Source organism: Candoia aspera, chromosome 1 (genome assembly GCF_035149785.1).
Source record: "Candoia aspera isolate rCanAsp1 chromosome 1, rCanAsp1.hap2, whole genome shotgun sequence".
Lineage (NCBI taxonomy): Eukaryota > Metazoa > Chordata > Lepidosauria > Squamata > Boidae > Candoia > Candoia aspera.
Window position 1 is genome coordinate 261,817,916 of NC_086153.1, and position 22,867 is coordinate 261,840,782.

At 39.9% G+C, this 22,867-nt stretch overlaps 1 protein-coding gene across 3 annotated transcripts in view; it reads left to right on the top strand.

Annotated features, from left to right (window-relative positions):
• Positions 1–17,238: 17,238 nt before the first annotated feature.
• Positions 17,239–22,867, top strand: part of ANO1 (anoctamin 1) — a 139,373-nt gene continuing 133,744 nt past the window's right edge. For all 3 annotated transcript variants that reach the window (XM_063289588.1, XM_063289589.1, XM_063289590.1), the window contains exon 1: positions 17,239–17,897. In XM_063289588.1, the coding sequence (XP_063145658.1) occupies positions 17,852–17,897 (46 nt within the window). In that variant the 5' untranslated portion in view covers positions 17,239–17,851. The remainder of the gene's footprint in view (positions 17,898–22,867) is intronic.

Sequence of the window (22,867 nt, forward strand, 5' to 3'; positions counted from 1 at the left end):
CTGTGCTTATGATCTTACTTCAGCTTTTCTTTGCTTTACAGACTTGCAAAAGTCGTAAATGCAAAGTTACTTTTTCATCACCATCATAACTGTGAACAGTCACTAAATGAGGATTACTTGTAGAGTGGTTAGCTTTGCCTAAAGCCTATCTCTGGGATTTGAATAAAAGACCACCTTTAAATCAAGAAAGATAACATCTCAGACAGATAGACTTTTTTTCACTAACTGGTATAGCATTAGATCATGGTCTATGATAGTTCATCCTGACCTGAACCCAGCTTGCTCCTTATCCAGAACCTTGTCCTGGATCACCAGTTGGCCAGCTTCTAATAGAGGTAGCATACAGTTTGCTGAGAATACTCACAAAATTAATTGGGAACCTGAGTACAGGTAGTCCTCACTTAATGACCACAATTGGGACCAGCAACTCTATCACTAAACAACACGGTCTTTAAGCAAAACACCACATGACCATGACAGACTTACGACTTCACTTCTGCTGTGATCATCAAGCAAATTACCTGCAGTCGTTAAGCAAGACATCACGTGACTGCAATTTGCAATTTTACTGCTGGCTTCTCCATTGACTCTGCTTGTCAGAAGCCGGCTATGAAGCACGCAAATGGTGACCACGTGATCATGGGATGTTGTGACGGTTGTAAATACCTGCTGGTTGCCAAGCACCTGAATCTCGATCACGTGACCATGGGGATGCTGTGCTGGTTGTAAGTGCAAGGACCAGTTGTAAAGTTATTTTTTCAGCACCGTCATAATGGTCACTTAAACAGGGCAATCATTAAGCAAGGTCTACCTGTTTTTACTTGGCCTATAGCAGGGATGGGAAACCTTTTTGCCATGAATGCCACATGCCACGCTATGGCCAGAGCAGGCAATGGAATGAGGCTGTGCTGTAAGGGACATGGCAGGTCTAGCATGTTCTACATTCAAGAGCATTCCTCATGCATATATGCACAACCAAACTCAATAACATTTGATCCTCACCTATAGTCACATACACAGCCTTCCCTCATTTACGTGTGTATGTTTATACGATGTATACTCTCCTGCAGACTCTCTTCCCTCTCTCTATATGTTTATAATCTTGGGGTAACTGAAATGTGAGAAAAATTAACTCTCTGCTCCTTCATGACATCTTCTTACTTCTTGTGCAAACTGTGTTCTCCCACTCCAGCCTGCCAACAGGCCGTGATTTACTTTGATAAGATGGTGCAAAGGACAGGTCATTCCTGCATGCTGCCCTCCCAAAAAACCATGTTTCACATAACACACTGAGTAGCTGAGATATGTGCCTAGATAGCTGTGCCACATGTTCACAGCTATTGGGAACTGCACGTTATTTAGGATTAAAATGCAACGTTCCTTTTTAAGTGAATAAGGAGTATATTTTCTTCCCATTTTGGTGATGCACACTAAGTAAATAAAAAAAACCATTTAATTTCACCTATCATCTATTTGAATTGTTTGAGATATTATTGTTGCTTAGCTCTGTTATTTTCTTCTAATGCTGTATTTTTTTTACAAAGAATATTGTTTATCATGGTACAGCATTCATCCTACATGACTTGTCAGAAATGCCACCACAATCAATGAGACAATGAATTTCAATGACTACCTCAAATCCCATTACTTAATTACGGCTAATTTACTCAATGAATTTTAGAAACAACTTGCTAGGAAAGGCAATATAAAAATATATTAAATAAATAATCTGAATGCAACACAATGAATTTCTAATAAAGGACTATACATGTTCTGACTCAGCTAACTGGTTGTTTTATTAAATACTAGCAAAGTATCCTTATTTAAATGGCAGCAAAATTTAGTAGCAAAGGGATTTGGCGAACTTAGCTTAGGCATCTGCATTCACCCTACTTGAGGCCTTTGAAGACCACACACAGCCTGTAGGCCACTGATACAATCTTTCAGATTCTGGACCTTGATCTTTTGCATAGCACATTATTTAGCAGGTGACAGTACATGGCAGCCTTCTATAAATCTGCTCACAATTGTTAGGAGCATTTACTTATGGAAAATTTAACCTTCAATCATCAATTACATTTCTTGGGATTCTTTAATGCAAATTTATACAACGTTGGACATATTGTTATAATAGTGTGTTTTCTGTAGTTTTTAAAGCCAAACTACAGTGCATGTACTTGCTGAATATTCATATACAAAAAGGTTCTTACAACTCACTGGAACTATTAAAGAGAGAAGACAGAAGAATATGGGCATTAAATATTTATTATGCCTGTAAATCAATAAAACACTAATAGCTGTTCCAGAGATCTTCCCTGAAATACACATTCTATATCACCTCACAGAGTATCCATATGGATTTATTCTTATGGGGGAAGGATATTAAAAGGCACCCAACCACTATGGTCAAGACTGCCTCAGTTCATACTGCCATACATCAGTGTTGTGGGGAGTGAAGGAGAAAGACATAGAGCTAGTACGGTGTGGTCACGCCAGCAGAAGTCCTACGTTGCTATCCTATGGTGGCTTTTCAAAATGGGTCTCTCTTAGTGTTGTTTTAGTTCTAATAGTCAGAAGGGGACATTGCAAACTGCCAGCGGAGGCACCCCCATTACTATTCTTAGATATCAAAGGTTTTAAGGAGAGTTAGGGATTTACAAGATTAGGTTCTAGAAAAAAGAGTTTGAAAAGTTCAAAATGTTGGCAAGAAAGAGAAGTTAGCCTTCTGAGGCTGCTGTAACCTGCCTTGAACCCATACCACAGGCTGGCTATGAAGAAACAAATAATTATGCATCTTGAGAATTCAAACAAATTACAAGTATTCTGGAAAGAGGAAAGGTCCCGGTGATTCGATGAATATATAATCATTTGTTTCTTTAGTAACTGAAAATAATAGTGCTTGGTTTCAGTAGAAAAGACAGATAGTTGCTACCTGTGCCATAAGATGACTACACCTATGGAATGACTACTGAGGGTTTTGAGAATGTGTCTGGCATAGACAAAATTAACCACAGAAGGGGTGCAAAAATTGGGGAACGTGTTTTGTTCTGAATCTGAAATAAACACTTTATGTTTTGGAAGTTTAGCCAAACTGTTTCAGGTGAGCTGTGGTTCAGCATTTCTGCAACCTGTGTCTGAAAGGTGAAGGGTCCCCTCTGCAAACACTGAGTCATGTCTGACCCTTTGGGGGGATACCGCTTACGTGACATTTTATTGGCAGACTATAGAGCAGGGTGGTTTGCCATTGCCTTCCCCAGTCACCACTGTCTTTACAGTCTGCAACCTGTGACATTTTGATAATTGGTGTTTGACCAAAATGAAACCAGAGGCGTCTTACAGGGAGAGTAGGACCAGGAGGGTGCACCTCACCTCTTCCTCCTCTCCTCCTCTGCATGACCTGTGAGTTGGCCTGCACGTTCCTTTCCCTACCTCCCTTTTAGCTGCCGCCATGTACCAACACCAACACCAGTGATGGCTTTGGCTTTTTCCTGCTTTCCCTACTCAACACTTCTGGATGGAACACTCATGTATCGGATCCAAGTCTAAACCAAACATACAAAGTTCAGTCTAGATAAGGACCACCTGAAACTGGTTGCTCCATGCAAGGAACAGTTTGCGTATGGAACATTTTGCATGCTCCTACTTGGTTTTGCAATCAGATTGTATCTCCGTGTCACACACACGCTACATTTTACCTTATGAGCTATCCAGCTTTGATACATTAGTAAATAACAAGATTGCAAAATGATAAGAAGATTATTTCCACCTATTTAGCTAGCAGCCAGTGCTGCCGTGTAATCATGAAGGCATTATTTTCTCTGGAATTAAGGAGGGCTCTTGAAGGGCTATGAGTCAGAAGTAGGATCTTGAGTCACTGTAGTCTCTTTGTTATTGCTATGGACATTTTTTTTTTTAACTTTGGGTGTGGATCTGCCCAAGTCACATTCCTAATTTATAAATTTATCTAAACCAGATAACTGGGGCTGATTACTAGCTACCTGGGCCTCACCCACAGAAAAAAGCGGGGAGGGACAGCTTCCAGGACATTCTGAAGGAGGATGTAGAATTCTAAGAAGGATGTAGAAATCTGAGAAGTTAGTGTGTGCCCTCTGAATATTTTGGAATGAACTCCAAAAATTCTTAGCAGGATGGCTCCTAAATAATATTCCATTGCTGAGTTTTTTTAATCTTTTAGCACCCATTTGTAAATATAATTTTATATGGTGGGTGGAAGAAGGGGCTGTAACCAATACATGCAGCAATATTTTGATTCAAGTAATAGGTTTACATCAGTACGTTGAATGAAGATTCTGGAAATCTAGGTTTAAATCCATACTCAGCGACGAAGTTTCTTGGATGATTTTGAGCTGGTCATTTCCATTATTGATGTTTGACGATTAAAAAAAAAGGTAAGACCAAACATGAGACTCTGTACTTCCTTTGGAATACAATACATATTTGTATTTTCTATCCTTCAAGTTACCATGTACAAGTTTATACAATACAGAAAATTTGAAATCTAGGAGAGAAAATGAAAATATAACTATCAATCACCCCTTATTTACCAATGAGGAATTTCCAATAATAATAAAAATGTACAAATAACATCAGCTATGACTTTATTTTTATTTATTTATTTATTTGATTTCTATAGCCGCCCATCTCAGCAAGTGACTCTGGGTGGCTTACAACAATAAAACCATAAAACAATTATAATTAAAACAGTTAAAATATAAAATAAATACAAAATAAACATACATGGCTGCCAAGTGAGCAATGCATAGATATTAATACAGCCAAGAGACAGGACCATCCACACGCTCAAGGCCCCAGGCCCGGGCACAAAGCCAGGTCTTTACGGCCTTAATTTGTGACTTACCATAGCTTTAATGCTTATGTGTCCTAGAAAATAATCTAGAAAATATTAAGATAATTTTCCCCACTATATGCCTATTTTTAAGGTCATGATTGGACCTTAGTGCTGCAAGAAAATGCCAGAACCTGTGAAGTTTCTTATACCAAACAAATTAGAATACTGAGCAGATAGAAAGGCAAAACAGAAAAGTATCTCTAAAGCTTGGTTTGTTAATGCATTACGGGGCTTAACTATGGGTGGGCTTTTCAATTATGGACAGCACAAATCTACTTCTAAGAGTAATCTGAGAAATGCTTTCAATACACAGGAGATAACAGATGTCTGCTGGGTATGTAGAAAAAAGTCAAGATGGAGACTATGATGGTATAATCAAAGCCCTGCCTGTTTCTCATGTACATTGTGATGCACATAAAAAAACAGGTGGGGCTTTGATCACACCATCATGGCTGCCATCTTGACTTTGTTGAACATACCCCGCAGACACCCCTACAAGAAATGAAGTTCACTGAATAGCTTATTAAAATTTCATGTTATATAAAGGGTAGTGTCAATGAAATGCCTGCTTCAAAAATAATTAATTGTGAATACTGTATTTGATTTGAATACTTACCCATTCTTGTAGCTGTTTATTAATTTTCCAGAACTCTGGACAGAATTATATTAGCATTTCACATTGTACCCATTCATCACTGTCATTCCTTTTAGTATGGTTGGGCTTATTATTCTTTGACTCATAAAACAAATCTTTGAAATGTTAGATGACATGCAAAATGGTTCAAAGATAGTTGCAAAACAATGCATTATCAGAAAGTCTGCTTTAGAAAAGTGGTAAGTGGGGAATATGCTGGGAAGGGTAGATATTGAATATAGGTAATTATTTCTATAACTCATACTCTGCAGTCCAATATATGCAATGTGCCTGTTTGGAAATGCTTCTTCTATGTATGTATGTATTTTTATTTATTCATAATAATGATGCATTTGCTGGAAAGCAAATGAAACTTACATAGATCTTTGCTTGAAGGTCTTTTGTCCTTGGGTCCACCATGACTCTGTGTCCCAAAAAGTAGCACCATAAATACAATTCTATAAAATGTATGTTTTAGCCCACTTGGAATCATAAATGTATGCCCAACATTCAGACTGATGAGTATATTCAAGTCAGATTTAACTGATTCATTCATCCTTCTCACTATGTAGAAAGCTCAAAGTGACTTCAGTCTGCAGTGGTGCCATATCAAGGGAAATTTATATTTCCTTTTAATTTTACTATTGCAGTAGAACTAGGTACTTACCATTCCCTAAATCTCCAGTATAGCTAGAAATGACAGTAGTAGTCTAAAGCAGCCCTTCTCAACTTTTGACCCTAGAGGAACCCTTGAAATATTTTTCAGGCCTCGGGGAACCCCTGCACATTCAGGCTCAAATATAGGCCAGAAGTTCCAAAATTATTATATTTGTTACATGGGTAGGCCTGTATATATCCATTAAGTGTTCTTAAACTAAAAATAAAGAATGAAACTTTAACGTGAAGTTGCCCAAATTTGAAATAATTTTTTAAATAAATTGTGATCTTCCAGGGAACCCCTAGTGACCTCTCATGGAACCCTAGGGTTCCATTGAACCCTGGTTGAGAAACCCTGCTCTAAAGTTTGACCAAATAAAACAAGATTATCTTTGGGGCTTAATGGTGCCCATGCCAATAGAAAGGCAAAATCTGCTTAGGCAAGCAGTTGTTGTTTATTCGTTCAGTCGCTTCCGACTCTTCGTGACTTCATGGACCAGCCCGGCCCAGAGCTTCCTGTTGGTTGTCAACACCCCAGCTCCCCCAGGGACGAGTCCATCACCTCTAGAATATCATCCATCCATCTTGCCTTTGGTCGGCCCCTCTTCGTTTTGCCCTCCACTCTCCCTAGCATCAGCATCTTCTCCGGGGTGTCCTGTCTTCTCATTCTGTGGCCAAAATATTTCAGTTTTGCCTTTAATATCACTCCCTCAAGTGAGCAGTCTGGCTTTATTTCCTAGAGTATGGACTGATTTGATCTTCTTGCAGTCCAAGACACTCTCAGAATTCTCCAACACCACAGTTCAAAAGCATCGATCTTCCTTCTCTCAGCCTTCCTTATGGTCCAGCTCTCGCAGCCATGTTACTACGGGGAACACCATTGCTTTAACTATGCGGACCTGTGTTGTCAGTGTGATGTCTCTGCTCTTAACTATTTTATCGAGATTTGTCATTGCTCTTCTCCCAAGGATTAAGCGTCTTCTGATTTCCTGACTGCAGTCAGCATCTGCAGTAATCTTTGCACCTAGAAATACAAAGTCTTTCACTGCCTCTACATTTTCTCCCTCTATTTGCCAGTTATCAATCAATCAAGCTGGTTGCCATAATCTTGGTTTTTTTGAGGTTTAGCTGCAAGCCAGCTTTTGCACTTTCTTCTTTTACCTTCATCATAAGGCTCCTCAGTTCCTCTTTGCTTTCAGCCATCAAAGTGGTATCATCTGCATATCTGAGATAGTTAATGTTTCTTCCAGCAATTTTAACTCGAGCCTTGGATTCCTCAAGCCCAGCATGCTGCATGATGTGTTCTCCATACAAGTTGAATAGGTAGGGTGAGAGTATACAACCCTGCCGTACTCCTTTCCCGATCTTAAACCAGTCTGTTGTTCCATGGTCTGTTCTTACTGTTGCTACTTGGTCGTTATACAGATTCCTCAGGAGGCAGACAAGATGACTTGGTATCCCCATACCACTAAGAACTTGCCACAATTTTTTATGGTCCACACAGTGAAAGGCTTTAGAATAGTCAATAAAACAGAAATAGATGTTTTTCTGAAACTCCCTGGCTTTTTCCATTATCCAGCGGATATTGGCAATTTGGTCCCTAGTTCCTCTGCCTTTTCTAAACCCAGCTTGTATATCTGGCAATTCTCCTCCATGAATTGCTGAAGTCTACCTTGCAGGATCTTGAGCATTAACTTACTGGCATGTGAAATGAGTGCCACTGTTCGATAGTTTGAACATTCTTTAGTGTTTCCTTTTTTTGGTATGGGGATATAAGTAGATTTTTTCCAATCTGATGGCCATTCTTGTGTTTTCCTGATTTGCTGGCATATAGCATGCATTACCTTGACAGCATCATCTCACAAAATTTTGAACAGTTCAGCTGGGATGCCGTTGTCTCCTGCTTCCTTGTTATTAGCAATGCTCCTTAAGGCTCATTCAACCTCACTCTTCAGGATGTCTGGCTCTAGGTCACTGACCACACCGTCAAAGCTATCCCCGATATTGTTATCCTTCCTATACAGGTCTTCCGTATATTCTTGCCACCTTTTCTTGATCTCTTCTTCTTCTGTTAGGTCCTTGCCATCTTTGTTTTTGATCATGCCCATTTTGGCCTGGAATTTACCTCCAATGTTTCTAATTTTCTGGAAGAGGTCTCTTGTCCTTCCTATTCTATTGTCTTCTTCCACTTCCGCACATTGCTTGTTTAAAAATAATTCCTTATCTCTTCTGGCTAACCTCTGGAATTTTGCATTTAATTGGGCATATCTCCCCCTATCCCTGTTGCCTTTTGCTTTCCTTCTTTCTTGGGCTACTTCTAGTGTCTCAGCAGACAGCCATTTTGCCTTCTTGGTTTTCTCTTTCTTTGGGATGTATTTTGTTGCCACCTCCTGAACAATGTTGCGAACTTCTGTCCAGAGTTCTTCCAGGACCCTATCTACTAAGTCCAGTCCCTTAAATCTATTCTTCACCTCCACTGCATATTCCTTAGGAATATTAGTGAGCTCATATCTAGCTGATCTGTGGGTCTTCCCTAATCTCTTTAGTCTGATCCTAAATTGTGCAAGAAGAAGTTTGTGACCTGAATTACAGTCAGCTCCACGTCTTGTTTTTACCGACTGTATAGATGTCCGCCACCTTTGGCTGCAAAGGATGTAGTCAATCTGATTTCGGTGTTGTCCATCTGGTGAAGTCTATGTATAAAGCCGTCTCTTAGGTTGTTGGAAGAGGGTGTTTGTTATGCAGAGTGAGTTGTCTTGGCAAAATTCTATCAGCCTATGTCCTGCTTCGTTTTGTTCTCCCAGGCCATGCTTACCTGTAACTCCAGGTGTCATTTGACTGCCCACCTTAGCATTCCAGTCTCCTGTGATGAAAATAACATCTCTTTTAGGTGTGTTGTCCAGTAGGTGCTGCAGATCCTCACAGAACTGGTCTACTTCAGTTTCTTCAGCATCTGTGGTTGGGGTGTATATTTGGATCACTGTGAGGCTAGATGGCTTGCCCTGAATTCGAATTGAGATCATTCAAGGCAAGCAGACTCTGATTTTTATCAATTCCCCCTTTATGTTATAGTGACCTGTGTTGTTCAGAAGGCCACCCCAATCTCCAAAGGCAGTTTTTGAGAGGCTCAGTTGGAAGGGGAAACTGTAAAGGCCACAGTCTGAAAGCAGAAATGAGTTCACAAAAGTTCCAGCCATAATTTAGCTTTAGAAGGTTAGTACAGCTTTCGTTTTGTATTAAAACATTTCCCATGTTTGTTTTTAAGCACAATGGTTTTTAAAGATTGTTCTTAGTGGTTCAAAAAACGATGTAAAAGCGCCTTTCTAAGATATCTTTATCTATTGCATATAATATTTTATCTGCCATGCATTCTGTGAGGCAGGGAATTAGGCTGACAAAAAGTTCCTTCACTTTGGAACAGCAGCTTGCTTTTTCCTCAGTTCACTTGCAGAAGCGGTTGCACACACACACACACACACACACACACACACAGAAAAGCCAGGCTTCAATTTATCACAAATCTAGAACATCTCATCCTGTACCCTGGCTCTAATAAAGTAAATAATGAACATTTTTCAAAGTTATCTAAATACATATTTGCACAGTGAACCATAAAATTTACAGTAAATTGAATGATGAGTGTTAAAATAAAGCTTAGTTCATTTACCTTTTTGCAAATATTTTGTGCTATACACTTTATTGAGACAGTGCTTTGGGATACGTCTCACGTATATATTCCTAGGAGCTGTCTCTTATATACAGTTTTTCCAATTATTGGTCTTTTTTATCAAAAAAAATGTTAAAGTACTCAGAACATGAAAAGTTAACTGTTTATAAATGATTTGATTATCTACTCATACTCAAGCTCTTTTCTTCAAAAGAGAATTAGCCATGCTGTCAAATATTACCAACTAGACACTTCAGTCAAGTATTTCTAATTCTAATTCTGTTATCAGTTGCTTCAAAGTGGGCACTCTCTGGACTAGTTCTCAGTGCATCTTTTCTGGGCTGTATCATTTCAGACTTTAGATGAATCCATACTGGATTGAAATGCTCCTCCATTTCCCATTCATATGGAAAAAGAAAAGACTGGTGTAGTCAGCCCTATATTTCAGAGGAAGGTTAAAGCTGAGATAATGGTATCTTGTCAAAGGCAAGACCACTCTTATGCAACTATATATGACCACAAACTGCACAAGAAAAAACCTGCTATTTACACATCCAGAATTACAAATGTTGCTTTTCAGAGGGGAAAGGAAAAAGGAGAAGGTTAATTCTGTGTTCCTTATCCAGTATGGTTAATATTTCCCAATTTTTTCTCTCCTTTTAAATGGGAAATGTTCACATTCCACCTCCTCTCTCTCTCTGTGCACATGTGTGAATGTAAAATAGGTGTTTTCCTAGGTTACAACCAATATATTATTTTTCCATTTTATCAACCATAAAAAATGAGTATCTATGCAGTGGTTAAGCAAAGCGGGCCCTCCCATAAACATGGGATCTAAAAATTGAGCGTATTAGGAAAGAAAAGGGGGAAAGTATTATATGCTAATAGAGACGGACTCATTCAGCAACAGAGATGTTCCTTATTCTAATTGTGTGACAAAGGCTGGGATCCCTCTTGCACCTAGCCATGGCACAAGCATGGTGTGGCAGAATACTTTTTCTGCTGTGTCCATATGATATTGCTTTCATCCCAATGAATCATAAATCATCTTTAATTGTATCAGGGCTGAAGTAGTATTTCCCTGACAGCCACAATATATGTAGAATTTGTTATGTCCCATCACCCATTACATTGGAGGTAAAGCCATGTGACCAGAAGTAGTTTGGGTTACAGAAGAGCAACTTTGTTGTTCCAGTTTGATGTTGGCCTGTCCCTTCCCCTCCAGCCCCGCATTAGCCCCAACTGCTGCCATGAGCTGTTGTCTCCCTAGAGAGCTGGAGACAAGAGCACTGCACCAACTGTCTATCAGAACCATGTGATAGTGTCAGACTGTTCAGCTGGCAGCTGGCAGCACTATGATTTAACTCTATACCTCTTCCTGGTTTAGTGCAAGACTGGATTAGTGTAACAATGGAATGATGGCACCTCCCACCCTAGCCTTATTGGCTCCTGAATAGAACACAGAGGAAACTGGTGGCGGCATTTTTTGCCTACATAAACAAGGGGAGACATATCTTAAATAAAAGGACTGTGGAGTCCTGAGTGCTCTTTGACCTTGGTTGTTTGCTTGTAGACATTTCATTATCTGACTATGTAACATTATCAGTGCACATCATCAGCACTGATGATGTTACCTAGCCAGACAATGAAACATCTGCAAGCAAACAACCAAGCTCAGAGAGCACCAAGGACTCCACCGTTCAACCCTGAGCTACAGATATTCTCTTCTATTGAAAGGGCTGCTTATGACTCAGCTCCCCTCATGACTTCAGTCTTTTTTTTAAAGTTTATTCAATTTGAGTTATAATAGACTAGGATGTTGGGGGAGAGGCATAGGAGGAAGGAGTCATGCAACCAGACCCATTCTTGCTGCAAAGCTATGAAATGGCAGATAATTTTCCCACTGGCTGGTGACATGAAAAGGGAGAGCAACAAAGCCAGAAATCAGAGAGTCTGGAGGCACCTTCTGGGACTAAGACATTTTATAACAAGGCATAAACTTTCATAAACAGCAGCTCATCTCATCAGATTAATTGATGAAATTAATTAATTGAGGGGCTTAATTGATACAGGATTTAAATACATAGGGGTAAGGCATTGGGGGAAGAGGAGCTGGAGGCAGGATAATGAGGCAGATAAAGGTTCTAGGGGGCAGATTACAAGTGACTTACCAATTAATAATGGTTGTGTGTTAAATACCCATTATGTTTGTTGAGACCTTCTGAGAAATCCTGAACCTACTAATAAAAGTGCGCTTGGTTGTCTCCTGCTCAGTTGTGCTGAAAAGTGTCTTTATTCCAAAATTGCTACTTTGAGATCCATAATAGAATGTCCTGGGAGCTTTGTCCTTCTTTTGAGTCCCAGTGTGAATCCATTAGAAACAGGATAGGAATGCAGACATGAGAGCAAGGAGGGCAGCAAATCCCATGCTCGTTCTGCTTATTCAAGGGTGGATGGTGAGCATTTTAATTCAGTGGCCAGGAAAGGCCCAGAATAAAAGATCAATTTCTCTTCTCGATATCTAGATCAAGACTTCATGATATCTGGATGACTTTTCCCATCTGACAATGTTATTTGCTTCAGAGTTTTCCATGTTTATGATTGATTGATTGATTGATTGCATTTTTATACTGCCACAATCAAAAATGATTCCCAGTACCGGCTTCTTTCATTCTGGTACTCCTGCTTGCTTCTCTAAAAAAGAAAAAAGTAGTGGTGGTAATAGTACTTGCATATATACTTATAATAGTTAGAGAAATTACATCAGATCTATGAATTGCAAGCAATAAACACATTAGAGACACTGGCTGCCAAGAAGATGAATCCATGAGAATAGATCACTGAATCTCAGACTTAACAAGGTTTGCTTGGCCCTGTATGAGTGAATTTTACGTGTAGCCCCTTTGACTGTCTGCTTAGACTTTGAGAGCTCAAGAGGTGCCAATGTGTATATTGACAAGACCTCCTGCAGAGCAGCTCAGCTGATTATGAAAACTGAGGTTGTAAGAAAAACCAAATTTAAGCCAGGTAAGCAAATAATCACACAGTAGAAAAAGAGGCAGGTAGATTTTATTTCTTGGTGAAGAACCGAAGTTATTTCCTTTAAATCAGTATCAACCAACCATCCATTTCTAAGTGGCATTTCACTTTGGAGGTAGCAAGGTGAACTCTTTGTCCATAGAGCTTCTTAACAGCATCTTTTAATTATATTTCACTTTGAACAGTCCTCAGTGGAGAGGAATGGAGTATGATCTTGGCTCCCTTAGCATAAAGGATGTGGTTCAAAACCCAACCTCTCTCCTCTCTTGGGCTGGCAGCCTGTGGTTTCCAGTAGCTGATGTCTTTTCTTTTGCAGTCTGCTGGCATCAGTACATTAGTGACCTTTAATGCGGAATTCTCCCTGCACATGTCAGCTGCTGCTATCATTCAGGGGCACTGTTGCTCAAATGCCCAAGGTCAGTTCTCCCTGCAATGCTTTGTTTAAGGTAGACTGGGCTTACTTTATTATATTTATCTGTGGATGTCACTTGCTAAGTTTTATGGTACACAAAAAGGCGCCATCACTGTAAGGGATTTCTCTCTCATTCACTCTCTTTTAATGTTGCAGCCAAACCTGGGTGGAGAGGCTCTGGCATTTCAAGAACAGCCTTACATATTTCAGTTCTTAGAAATTATCAGGTCTCTACACAGTGAGGGCAGAAGCATGAAGAAAACCAGGACCGGGCTTACTGCATATTTTTGGGATAGTAGAATAAGGGATACCAGTGCGAAGCAGGAGATGAAGGCTTGGGTTCAAATTCTGACATTTAGTCTATCTAGTGACTGGGCAAATCATCATCTCTTAGCACTGGCCTATCCCACTGGCAGTGATGAAAATGAGAGGTGGGATAGGAGAAAACTATAGATACTACCTGTAATCCTGGGAAAAGGATGAAATATATAAGTAAGTTTAAAAATAAATTAGAAGCAGGTTTGAAGCAGCAGCAAATATGTAGGAAAAGACAGCATGAAGCTACTCTGTGTTGACCTTTAGTCTGAAATAGGTTGGGGATATTGCTTTAAGGAAACAAGCGGACAAAAATTAGGCTCCCTTGTAATTGTAAAGACTGCATTCCTTAATAATGACAGTATTTTGAAATGCATTTTAAATCAAGTGTATTGTGCTTTTCTTTCTGTTGCTTAAGTGGTTTGTTATTTTTTTCCCCACTTATATAGTTTGTTCAGCTATCTGATCCACCTTATTGATTTGCTAAAGTAGACTAAGCCTATATGTGTCCCTGAACTCCTTGGAGACAGGACACAACAAAAAACTCCTAAAAAAGAATATTATATTGCTTATCCTTTGGCAAAAAAGTAGTCAGGATCCATTGAATGGATTATTCCCATCCCCTTCTTTCCCTGTGGCTCCCACTCACTGAAATCTGTTTCAGGGATCCCCTATTCTCCCCAGATAATTTGAGAGTGCTGGAAGTGAAGGGGATGGGCTCTGCTGTTGATGCTGTTCTGTCAGAGAACAAACATAACTGGATTTTACTTTATAACTTTTGCACTAACAAAATGTCAGAAGCTGCCAAAATTCTCCCTTTCTTCTCCCCCTTCAAGTACTTCAGACTAGATAAATTACTCCTTAAATAAATGCAAATTGACAACACCACCATGTCTTTTATTATCTCTCAGCCTCTAAATAAAATGATGTAATCATTTTTCTTCACCTAGCTAAGCAAGAGGAAAACAAGGCCAGCTTCTGTGAGAAGCCATATATTTGAAAGTATAATTCATAATGGAAATTGCTGGGATTCTGAATATCCATGAATATAATAGCTGTCCTGTTTAAATGGTATAGACTTACACATATTTAAAAGTCACAAAACGTATGTTTTTCATCTATTGATTTCTATGGACTGCATAGATGTGAAATAAGAACAGGTCTGATCTTGTAGGATTATGGTAACCTGAAATTAAAAAAAGAACACAAGCAATAATTTAAAAGTATACTTTAGAAGCATCACATTTACACCCATTTAGAACACTGATGTTTTGCAGCATTAACATTAAAGCTCATATGAAAAACGCAGTCAGGATAAACCCTGCTCTGAGATCTTTCAGGTTGTATCACACCAAAGCTTATTCACCTTTCTTCTTTGGCTGTTCACAGCTGTTTACTGTTGGGTTAAACAGCAGCTTAATGCAGACTGGTGGCAAGAAAATTATACTGGGGAAAAAATATTAAGTCCCATTCCTTGTGGGTATCATCCAGATCAGCTTTTTCTTTGGAATAAAGAAATTAGTGCTAATCAATTTTATTTTTAATTTGGGTTTAATGTCTAGTTTCAACTATCTCCCAACAGAATCCACTTTGTACTGTTAGACCAAAATACTTAAAATACCCTTGACCATTAGCAGTAGAGCTTGTATCATACCAAGGGCATGAAGATATGAAGATCCGCTTATCGCCCTTTTGAGCTGAGTTTCCCTAAAACTAGCAGGTGATTCTACTGTCTTCAGCATATCTGCAAACAGCCTTAGGTGTAATAAACCCCACTTGAATAGTGGTAATATGCCAGTCTTGTGTGGTGTGGGTTTCAAGCCCAAATGACATCATCAAAATGGTAAGCTAGCTTAACATACAAAAGAAACTCAGTGATGACAAAAAATCAGGAGTCTAGTGGCACCTTTTCCAACTTACAAATTTTATGAAAAGGTATATAAGGTATTTTGTGAGCTGCAGCTCACTTCATCAGATGCACAGAGCAGCTAGACTGATGTTAGGGTTTAACTGAAGATAGGCGGGGGAAGGGGAGACAGGTTAGCTATGCAGATGCAGGCTACCTGAGAAACAAAATATAAGTACCTTATCAATTAACAATTGCAATGTGTTAAAAACCCATTGTGTTTGTTAAGACCTTCTGAGATAGTCTGAAAGCTTTTCATGTATGCAAGCTCAGCAACCTCTCACTCAAAGGTGGAGTTAAAGTCCCTTTTTTCCAAAACAGTCACTTTGAGGTCTGCTATAGTGTCCTGGCAGTATGAAATGCTCCGATAGCCCTTTGTCCTTATTTTGAGTCTTGTTCCTCCTACAATGTCAGTGGTGATAAGTACTCAACTGTCACTTTAGCAAATGTACAGGTGTAACTCCCTTATATAGAAGACTCAGGATACATTCATGCATGTTGAAATAGTCTGGCCATTCAAACAGGGCTTATTGTAAGACCAAGATGTTCTATTTCATTCTTTTTCAACAACCTCCTCCAAATGTGTTGTGGTTACAAGTCCCAGATTTTCTTGCTGGCTGAGATTTCCAGGAATTGTATCAATGCATCTAAAGGGAATTATGCTAAAAAAAATAAACAACTATAGTCTGGTTCAGTGCAATGTCACTAGAGAGGTGTCTTCCTTCAATTTCTCTCACATCTGTAATGCCAGAATACTGAGTCCTGAATAAGCTCTGGTTGGAAATGAGAACCTGCTTATTACTTGTTCCTGTGAGAGAAAAGGAGTAAGTTCCTCAAGTTTCCTCTCTTCCAATGTCACTGGATCCTCTGGATGACCTTTACTGCACAATGGGAATAGGAGCAACTCTGAAATAAATAATGGGTGGCTGTGAGCAGAAGCTGCCATTTTAATTTCCTCAAATCCAGAACAGCATCATTCCATCAGGGAGACTGGAGAAGGATCAAAAATTCCCTCAGCTACTGTGTTATGCAGTGTAGCCTCGAGGCATCCAGGGAATCTTTTTAAACCATCTTCTCTGGCCCAATGTCCATGCTGCTATCAGTAGAGATGAGTCCTACTGGGATCCTGTGAGCCCATTTATTCAAGGAAGCCAAGGTTGGTACCAGATGTACAGAAGTACATCTACCACAAAAAAAGCAGGAAAGAATTAAAAGGTAAATGGAAACTAAGTAAGAGACAGAGGCTGTAAGGCTAAACTACAGTGTATGAAAAAAACAGCAAGAAAGATTCAGTGTTTTTTTCGACGTTCCCCAGATGATCAGGGTGCATCTAACTGAAGTGTGCAACCAGCAATGCAAACGTCTCTCAAGGCATTTGCCTTTGTAGCGTTTCCCAATACTCAGTATTAGCAATAGGGTGGGGAAGAGATTTCTTAAAAGTAGCCCTGGCATAGGAAGAAAAGGCTGGGTTGGGTCCCTTCTCTGTCGGCCACTCAAAACTTCGTGAGGTCAGAGTCTGCCTCTCGAGAGAGCCAAGCGGCGCGGCCGAAACTAAGCAAAGTTAACCCAAAGGCGTTGCCTCTAAGCCCTCTAGCCTAGATGGGACCGGCGGACTCGGAACCTCTGAGGCTGGATTTCGAGATACTAAAAAACCGACCGCCAGCGCTGCCGCCTCCACCCTCTTTCCCGCCCTCCTTTAAGCAGAGAGTTCGCAACGTTTGCATTGGCGACTGTCCTAGAAGGGCATGGCTTACAACCATGAGGAGGAAGGCAGCAGTCCAACCGCAGCGACCGAAGCACCAGCAGCTCCGGCTCTCGCTTCCACCTCCAAGTGGAAGATCTCCCCTTTTCGCAGCTACTCTTCTTCCTCGCCGGCAGAAGTCACGTGGCGGGCAGGCTCTTTCCCATTCTCCTTGGTCGCAGGAGCGTTGGCGTTGCTATTTTAAAGTCAATTCTTCCCCGTCTCTCTTTCTTTTTCTCTACGCCAGGGAGTTCCTCCTCTCTCGCGAACTGCCTCAGTTTCATACCTCTGAGCCCCGGGCAGTAAAGTTATCCTCGTTTGTGCGTTGCGCGCGCGCACGTGCCCGGGAAAGCGGCGGAATCTCGCTTTGCGGGGTTTCGCCTTCGCTGCCTCATCCGTGCCTTAGGCTGTCTCGGGGTAATGGATTCCCGAGCGTGAACTAGTGAACTGCTTCTCGCAAGTTATGCTTGCTGCCTGCCTGCCCTTACGGTTGTGAGCTGCCTTGAATGAAACGCGCCAGGCGGGAGAGAAGGGAGCCAGACTGAGGAGAAAAAAAATTCCAGGAAGCGTCTCTTTTTCTGCACCAAGTTTTCAGTTCAGCCGCCTCGTCATGGATGAGGATGGGATCCATCTCCACAGAATTCCCCGCGAGTCGTGTAAGTGTTACTCGTTTGCGTTGGGAAGGAAATGTAGACTTTGGACTTCAGGGGCAGCAGCAGGGACCGAAACGTCTTTCTTCAGCTTTAGTTATTCCTCCGGGGAAGCAAGTGATCAAAACCCTCCTACCGAACATCTGGACCTTCCTCATAAATGGGAAATGATGGCATTGCATTGTAGTCCTGTCAGTTTGGAAGGAAGGAAGGAAGGAAGGAAGGAAGGGAGTTCTTTAACAGGAAACATGGGGTCTTAATATTTTACCAGCAATTAGATGCTCAGCTTATTTACTCAAAGCCAGTTTTCTTTTTAATTGTTTCTGTTACACTTATGACCCACAGAAGGAATGTTTTCATACAAATTTGTTACTGTGCATACAAATATATCAATTTTATTTGTAGATTGATTTTGAAATGTGCGCCATGCAAATAACCGCCAGTGTCATAAATATAAAAGGGATTAACTATATTTCTGCTGATTATTTAGCATGGCCACATTTATTTATTAATGATTACACAGACACTATTTTTGGAGAGTGTTGTTCAGTGTTTAGGGAATTGTGCTCCAACTTTCTTTATAACTGTGTATATTTAAATGAACATGGAACTTAACTGAGAATAGGGACCAAGCAGGGGGGTTGTAAGGAAAGACTGTACATAGGGAACATAATCTACGCTGGTTATTTGTTAAAGAAGTAAAGAGTAATGAAATTATGATGAATTTCATTCATAACAGGGTGGCAAAATACTTCTGGTTAAGCGTAATCTTAGAAGTGACTCTTTATTCCCCATAATTAATTGGCAAATAAGACATATTTACATTTTTAATGTGCATCATTGCATTTATTCTCTATGTTTTTCAGAGCTGCACAACTGGTGATAACCAGTGTCCATTGTATAGTTCCATTTTCTTTCTACTTTCCAGGGTGTTTCAAAACTCGGTGGTTAAGGTGGAATATGCTGAAACACATGAGTGTTCAGCTGAACTGTATATAAATGAAATGTAAATTTAGAATGGCGCAGTTTATAAATTCCATGCTTTGTAATCCAGAGGCCAAATCTGGCTGTTTGCTTCTAAGAATAGAACGGGGAACCCTTTTCTTCACTTCCTTCTTTAAAATTCCCACGAAGTGCCACCACTATCCTGAAGCTGTTTATGAAAGCAGCCAGATACTGAATTGGAGTTCAGCCCATGTCTAAAAGTATCACTGTATGCTCATCAAATCTCTCACCAGCTAACATGTCTCAGGCCAGAGGGGAGAGAGGTGCAGACAAGGGACACTTAAGAAAATTAGGCTGAAATGAATCAGCTGTGGTTTTGATCACTGGTGCTTTTTGGGGTAGTAGGCGTAACTATGATTGTCAGTGTGAAAAAGCCCCACACCAAGGTTTAACACAAGGGATTATTTTTTTTTTTGCTAAAAAAGACAAGTCAGCTAGGGGGAACTAAGGGCATTAATCATTAACATTTGGGTCAGTGTATGCGAGGTATTAAATAACAGATTATTATTATTCATAGGGTATATGGGGAGCTATTTGTCATATGTACCATGTGATCATCAAATGACCAAATAAACTAATGATGACATTTGAATTTTCATTTCTTCAACTTTGTACCAATAAGCTAGACCCACACAGAATCATATTATTCTGTGTTAAACACATGGGATATATTCCAAAAGAGATGTCTTTTTTCCTAGCTAATCAGATACGTACATTTTAAAAGGTCTAAACTTAGTTCTACAGGATAGTTACCTAGCATTGGCTATTAGCCAACTACCATGGCATAAAGAGACATTACTGAGGTGTCTGTAGATATCAGATTCATTTTAAACAACAGAAAACAATTTATTGCTGGGCTGTACTTTCTATGAATATTCAAAATACAGGCTACAATAAAAGATTAGATTCAGAGCTAGGCTGGACCATTGCTGTGATTCTGTGAATGTCTGACTCTCTCCAATCTTTATTAACAATACTTACAGACTCCCCCAGTCTATATGACTTACAGCTCTTTATCATAGACAAATTCAGTGCTCTAATCGCAGAAGGGACAGGGGAAGTTTTTTTGTGATGCCCTTCCTTATACTATTTTGAAAAATCTACAGGGAAGAGAGGATTGGCTAAAGCGGGGGGAGTGCATTTCATGAAAAGTCCCATCCTATCTATTCATCTCTCACTGAGGATTGGATTTTCTTTTGTTGTAATCCTGTAAGTCATCTATTAGCTGAATAAACTATAAGGATGAAGAAAGATAATTTTTGCTCATTGAAGAATCAACACAAAATCTTGAAATGAGCATATTTTTCTTCTATCATTGTCCACTGCGTAGGAGATAAAAAGAAGTAAATTCTGATTTTTAGTATTACTTTTGATAGTGGTCAGTTATAGCTTAGTATCAGAAAACAAAAAAATAATGACCTTCCAGAATTTGTTGGACAATAATTCCTATCAGCCATGGTCATTAATTATGCTGGCTAGTGATGGTAGGTAGCTGGGAGTCTAGCAACAACTGAAAAGCTACAAATGCCCTGTTCCTGGTCAGTTCTGGCAGTGTTGTGTTCTGAAATATAAGACAACATATGGCATAAATGTCTGAATCAGGTACCCCTGAACTCCCATAATTCCCAGCCAGCAGTCACTGACACCTCCTTTGTAGGGCACTAGGTTTGGGAAGACTAACTTAGTAGGTGCTGGCTATAGCTCTGGTCCTGCCATATTGGCATGGGAAAAGTTGCATTTAGTGGGATTTTTGTAAACCACTTAGATTTATTAAAGAGTCAGAAAAACTGTTCTGGAATATGGTTATTCTGTTCCTCTGAGTCACAGGAATTCTCTTTCATGAGTTTGTGGTTTCACTGAGGGAAAGGATAAATGAGATGACTGCTTTCCTGCTCTGTCATAATCCTTCAAAGTCATAGGCATGTTACCCTGTGAGGCAAACATTAATGTTATTTCTAGCCCTAGTTTATGTTGATTCTCCTTCTGTTTCCTAGAGAAGTTTGAGTGTATGTGTGAGATACTGGTTGGGGGCAGGCCAGGGAAGCATTAACAAATGTTATGATGTTTCTATGGGACCTTCAGTGTTATTTGCCCCATCAGTATTCATGACTTCTAGTCCCTGAGTGATAATTCAAAGCAAGTTAAAGGCTGCATTGTGTATGATGGCAGGAAAATGGGATATGTGTTGAACTGAATTCTTCTCAAAACTCACACTTTATTTTCTCTACCACTGGAGAAGAGAAGTTGGCCAGTTTGTAACCATGTTTTGTTAAAAAGCTGACCAAATGCCCATTGCTGCAGTGGACATTGCAACAATATACTGTAATTGCAGCGGCTCTAGCATGTTATTTTCTCCTACAGCAGACATTCACTTAACCTGATGAAAATTCAGCAATACAGCATTTGCACTCAGGAGAACTCTGGTTATTGGACATACAGCTTGAAAGCAAAGCAGATATATAAACCATAGATTGATCCTAATCTGATCAAACTAATATATCTTAAATTAATTCAGATTCCATAAATTGGGACATACCGTAACTAGTAAATTGGATTGGTTTAAAATAGAAGTAAAGCTTACAGTTTTCCCCCCATGACTGCACAAGGATAGGAAGATGGATTTAAAAAACCATGAGATTTCATTTATCTCCTTGCTGCTGACCTTGGGTTTAGAGCAGGGGTCCTGTTAGGCACTGGGCCGCACAGCAGGAGGTGAGAGGTGGGCAAGCAAGCGAATTTACAGCCTGAGTATTTGTGGCCACTCCCCATCGCTTGCATTACCGCCTGAGCTCCGCCTCCTGTCAGAGAAAGCAAGCCCATTGGCTGCTATCTCCAAATGGCGCGAAGAAAAAAGAATAAAAGGTTGGGAAAAAGGAAGCGCTTGAATCATCCGGAAACCATCCCCCACCGCCGGTCCGTGGAAAAATGGTCTTCCACGAAACTGGTCCTTGGTGCCAAAAAGATTGGGAACCGCTGGTTTAGAGTATTGGTAGATAATTTGCTGCTCTCTAGAGGTTTTGAACATAATTCCACACTCCTTTGTCATTGGCAATGCTGGCTGGGGATTCATTGGCATTGAAATCTAAAATACTAGGAGGGTAAAATGTTGCCTACCATTATTTAAGGTTGTATGCAAAAAGACCTGATAACTAATATTCTCATTAGTTGCTAGACAGCTGCTAGAAAGACTCTGAATCTTTCATAACGCTTATTGAAAGATTTCCACAGGCTAGCTTTTATACTGTTACTTTGATTTAACCAGGGGAGACACCCCTAGCTGGCTTTTTAAAAAGCTACACCAGTCTCCCACAGCTAATCTGGCTAGGAATTCTGGAGGGTGCAATCTTTCTCATTTGGAAGGACTAGATTAAGGAAGACTGAAATATATTCTCAAATACTTCATGCCTTCTTCCTCTATAAAGGAACTGTATTTGTATGGCCTTTATAATAAGAACATTAGGAGCTTAATTAACTCCTGTTTAGGAAAAGAAGTGGCAGTTAATTGTTGGGATACTATTGAGATGGGAGCTAAGCTGTGATATTCCTTTGGTGGACTTAGCCATGGAGAATCCAGCTTCTTGTAACCTTAACTGGTGCCTGATCAGGTAAATCTTTGTTCGAATTATACCTGCTTTCGATACAAGGTGTTGGTTGTCACCTTTAAAGCCCTATGTGGCAGTAGAATATTCTGTGAGCAGCCTAAAGTTAAAGTTAGAAATTACATTTAATGTACACATGTATTTACTTAGGCTAATAGGCTTCATCCACAGATGACTTTAAGCAGCATACTCCCCATGCAGTAAAAGTCAGAACAGTAAGTAACAGCATGCTACAAAATAATTGATAATAATAGCTGTCATACCCATCACGCCAAGAAACAGCATGCTTGATTAAAAAAAAAAATCACCTACTGCAGGTAGGTGCACCATTCTTCAGTTCCTAAGGTCTTTCTGAAATAGCCTGGTCTTGGT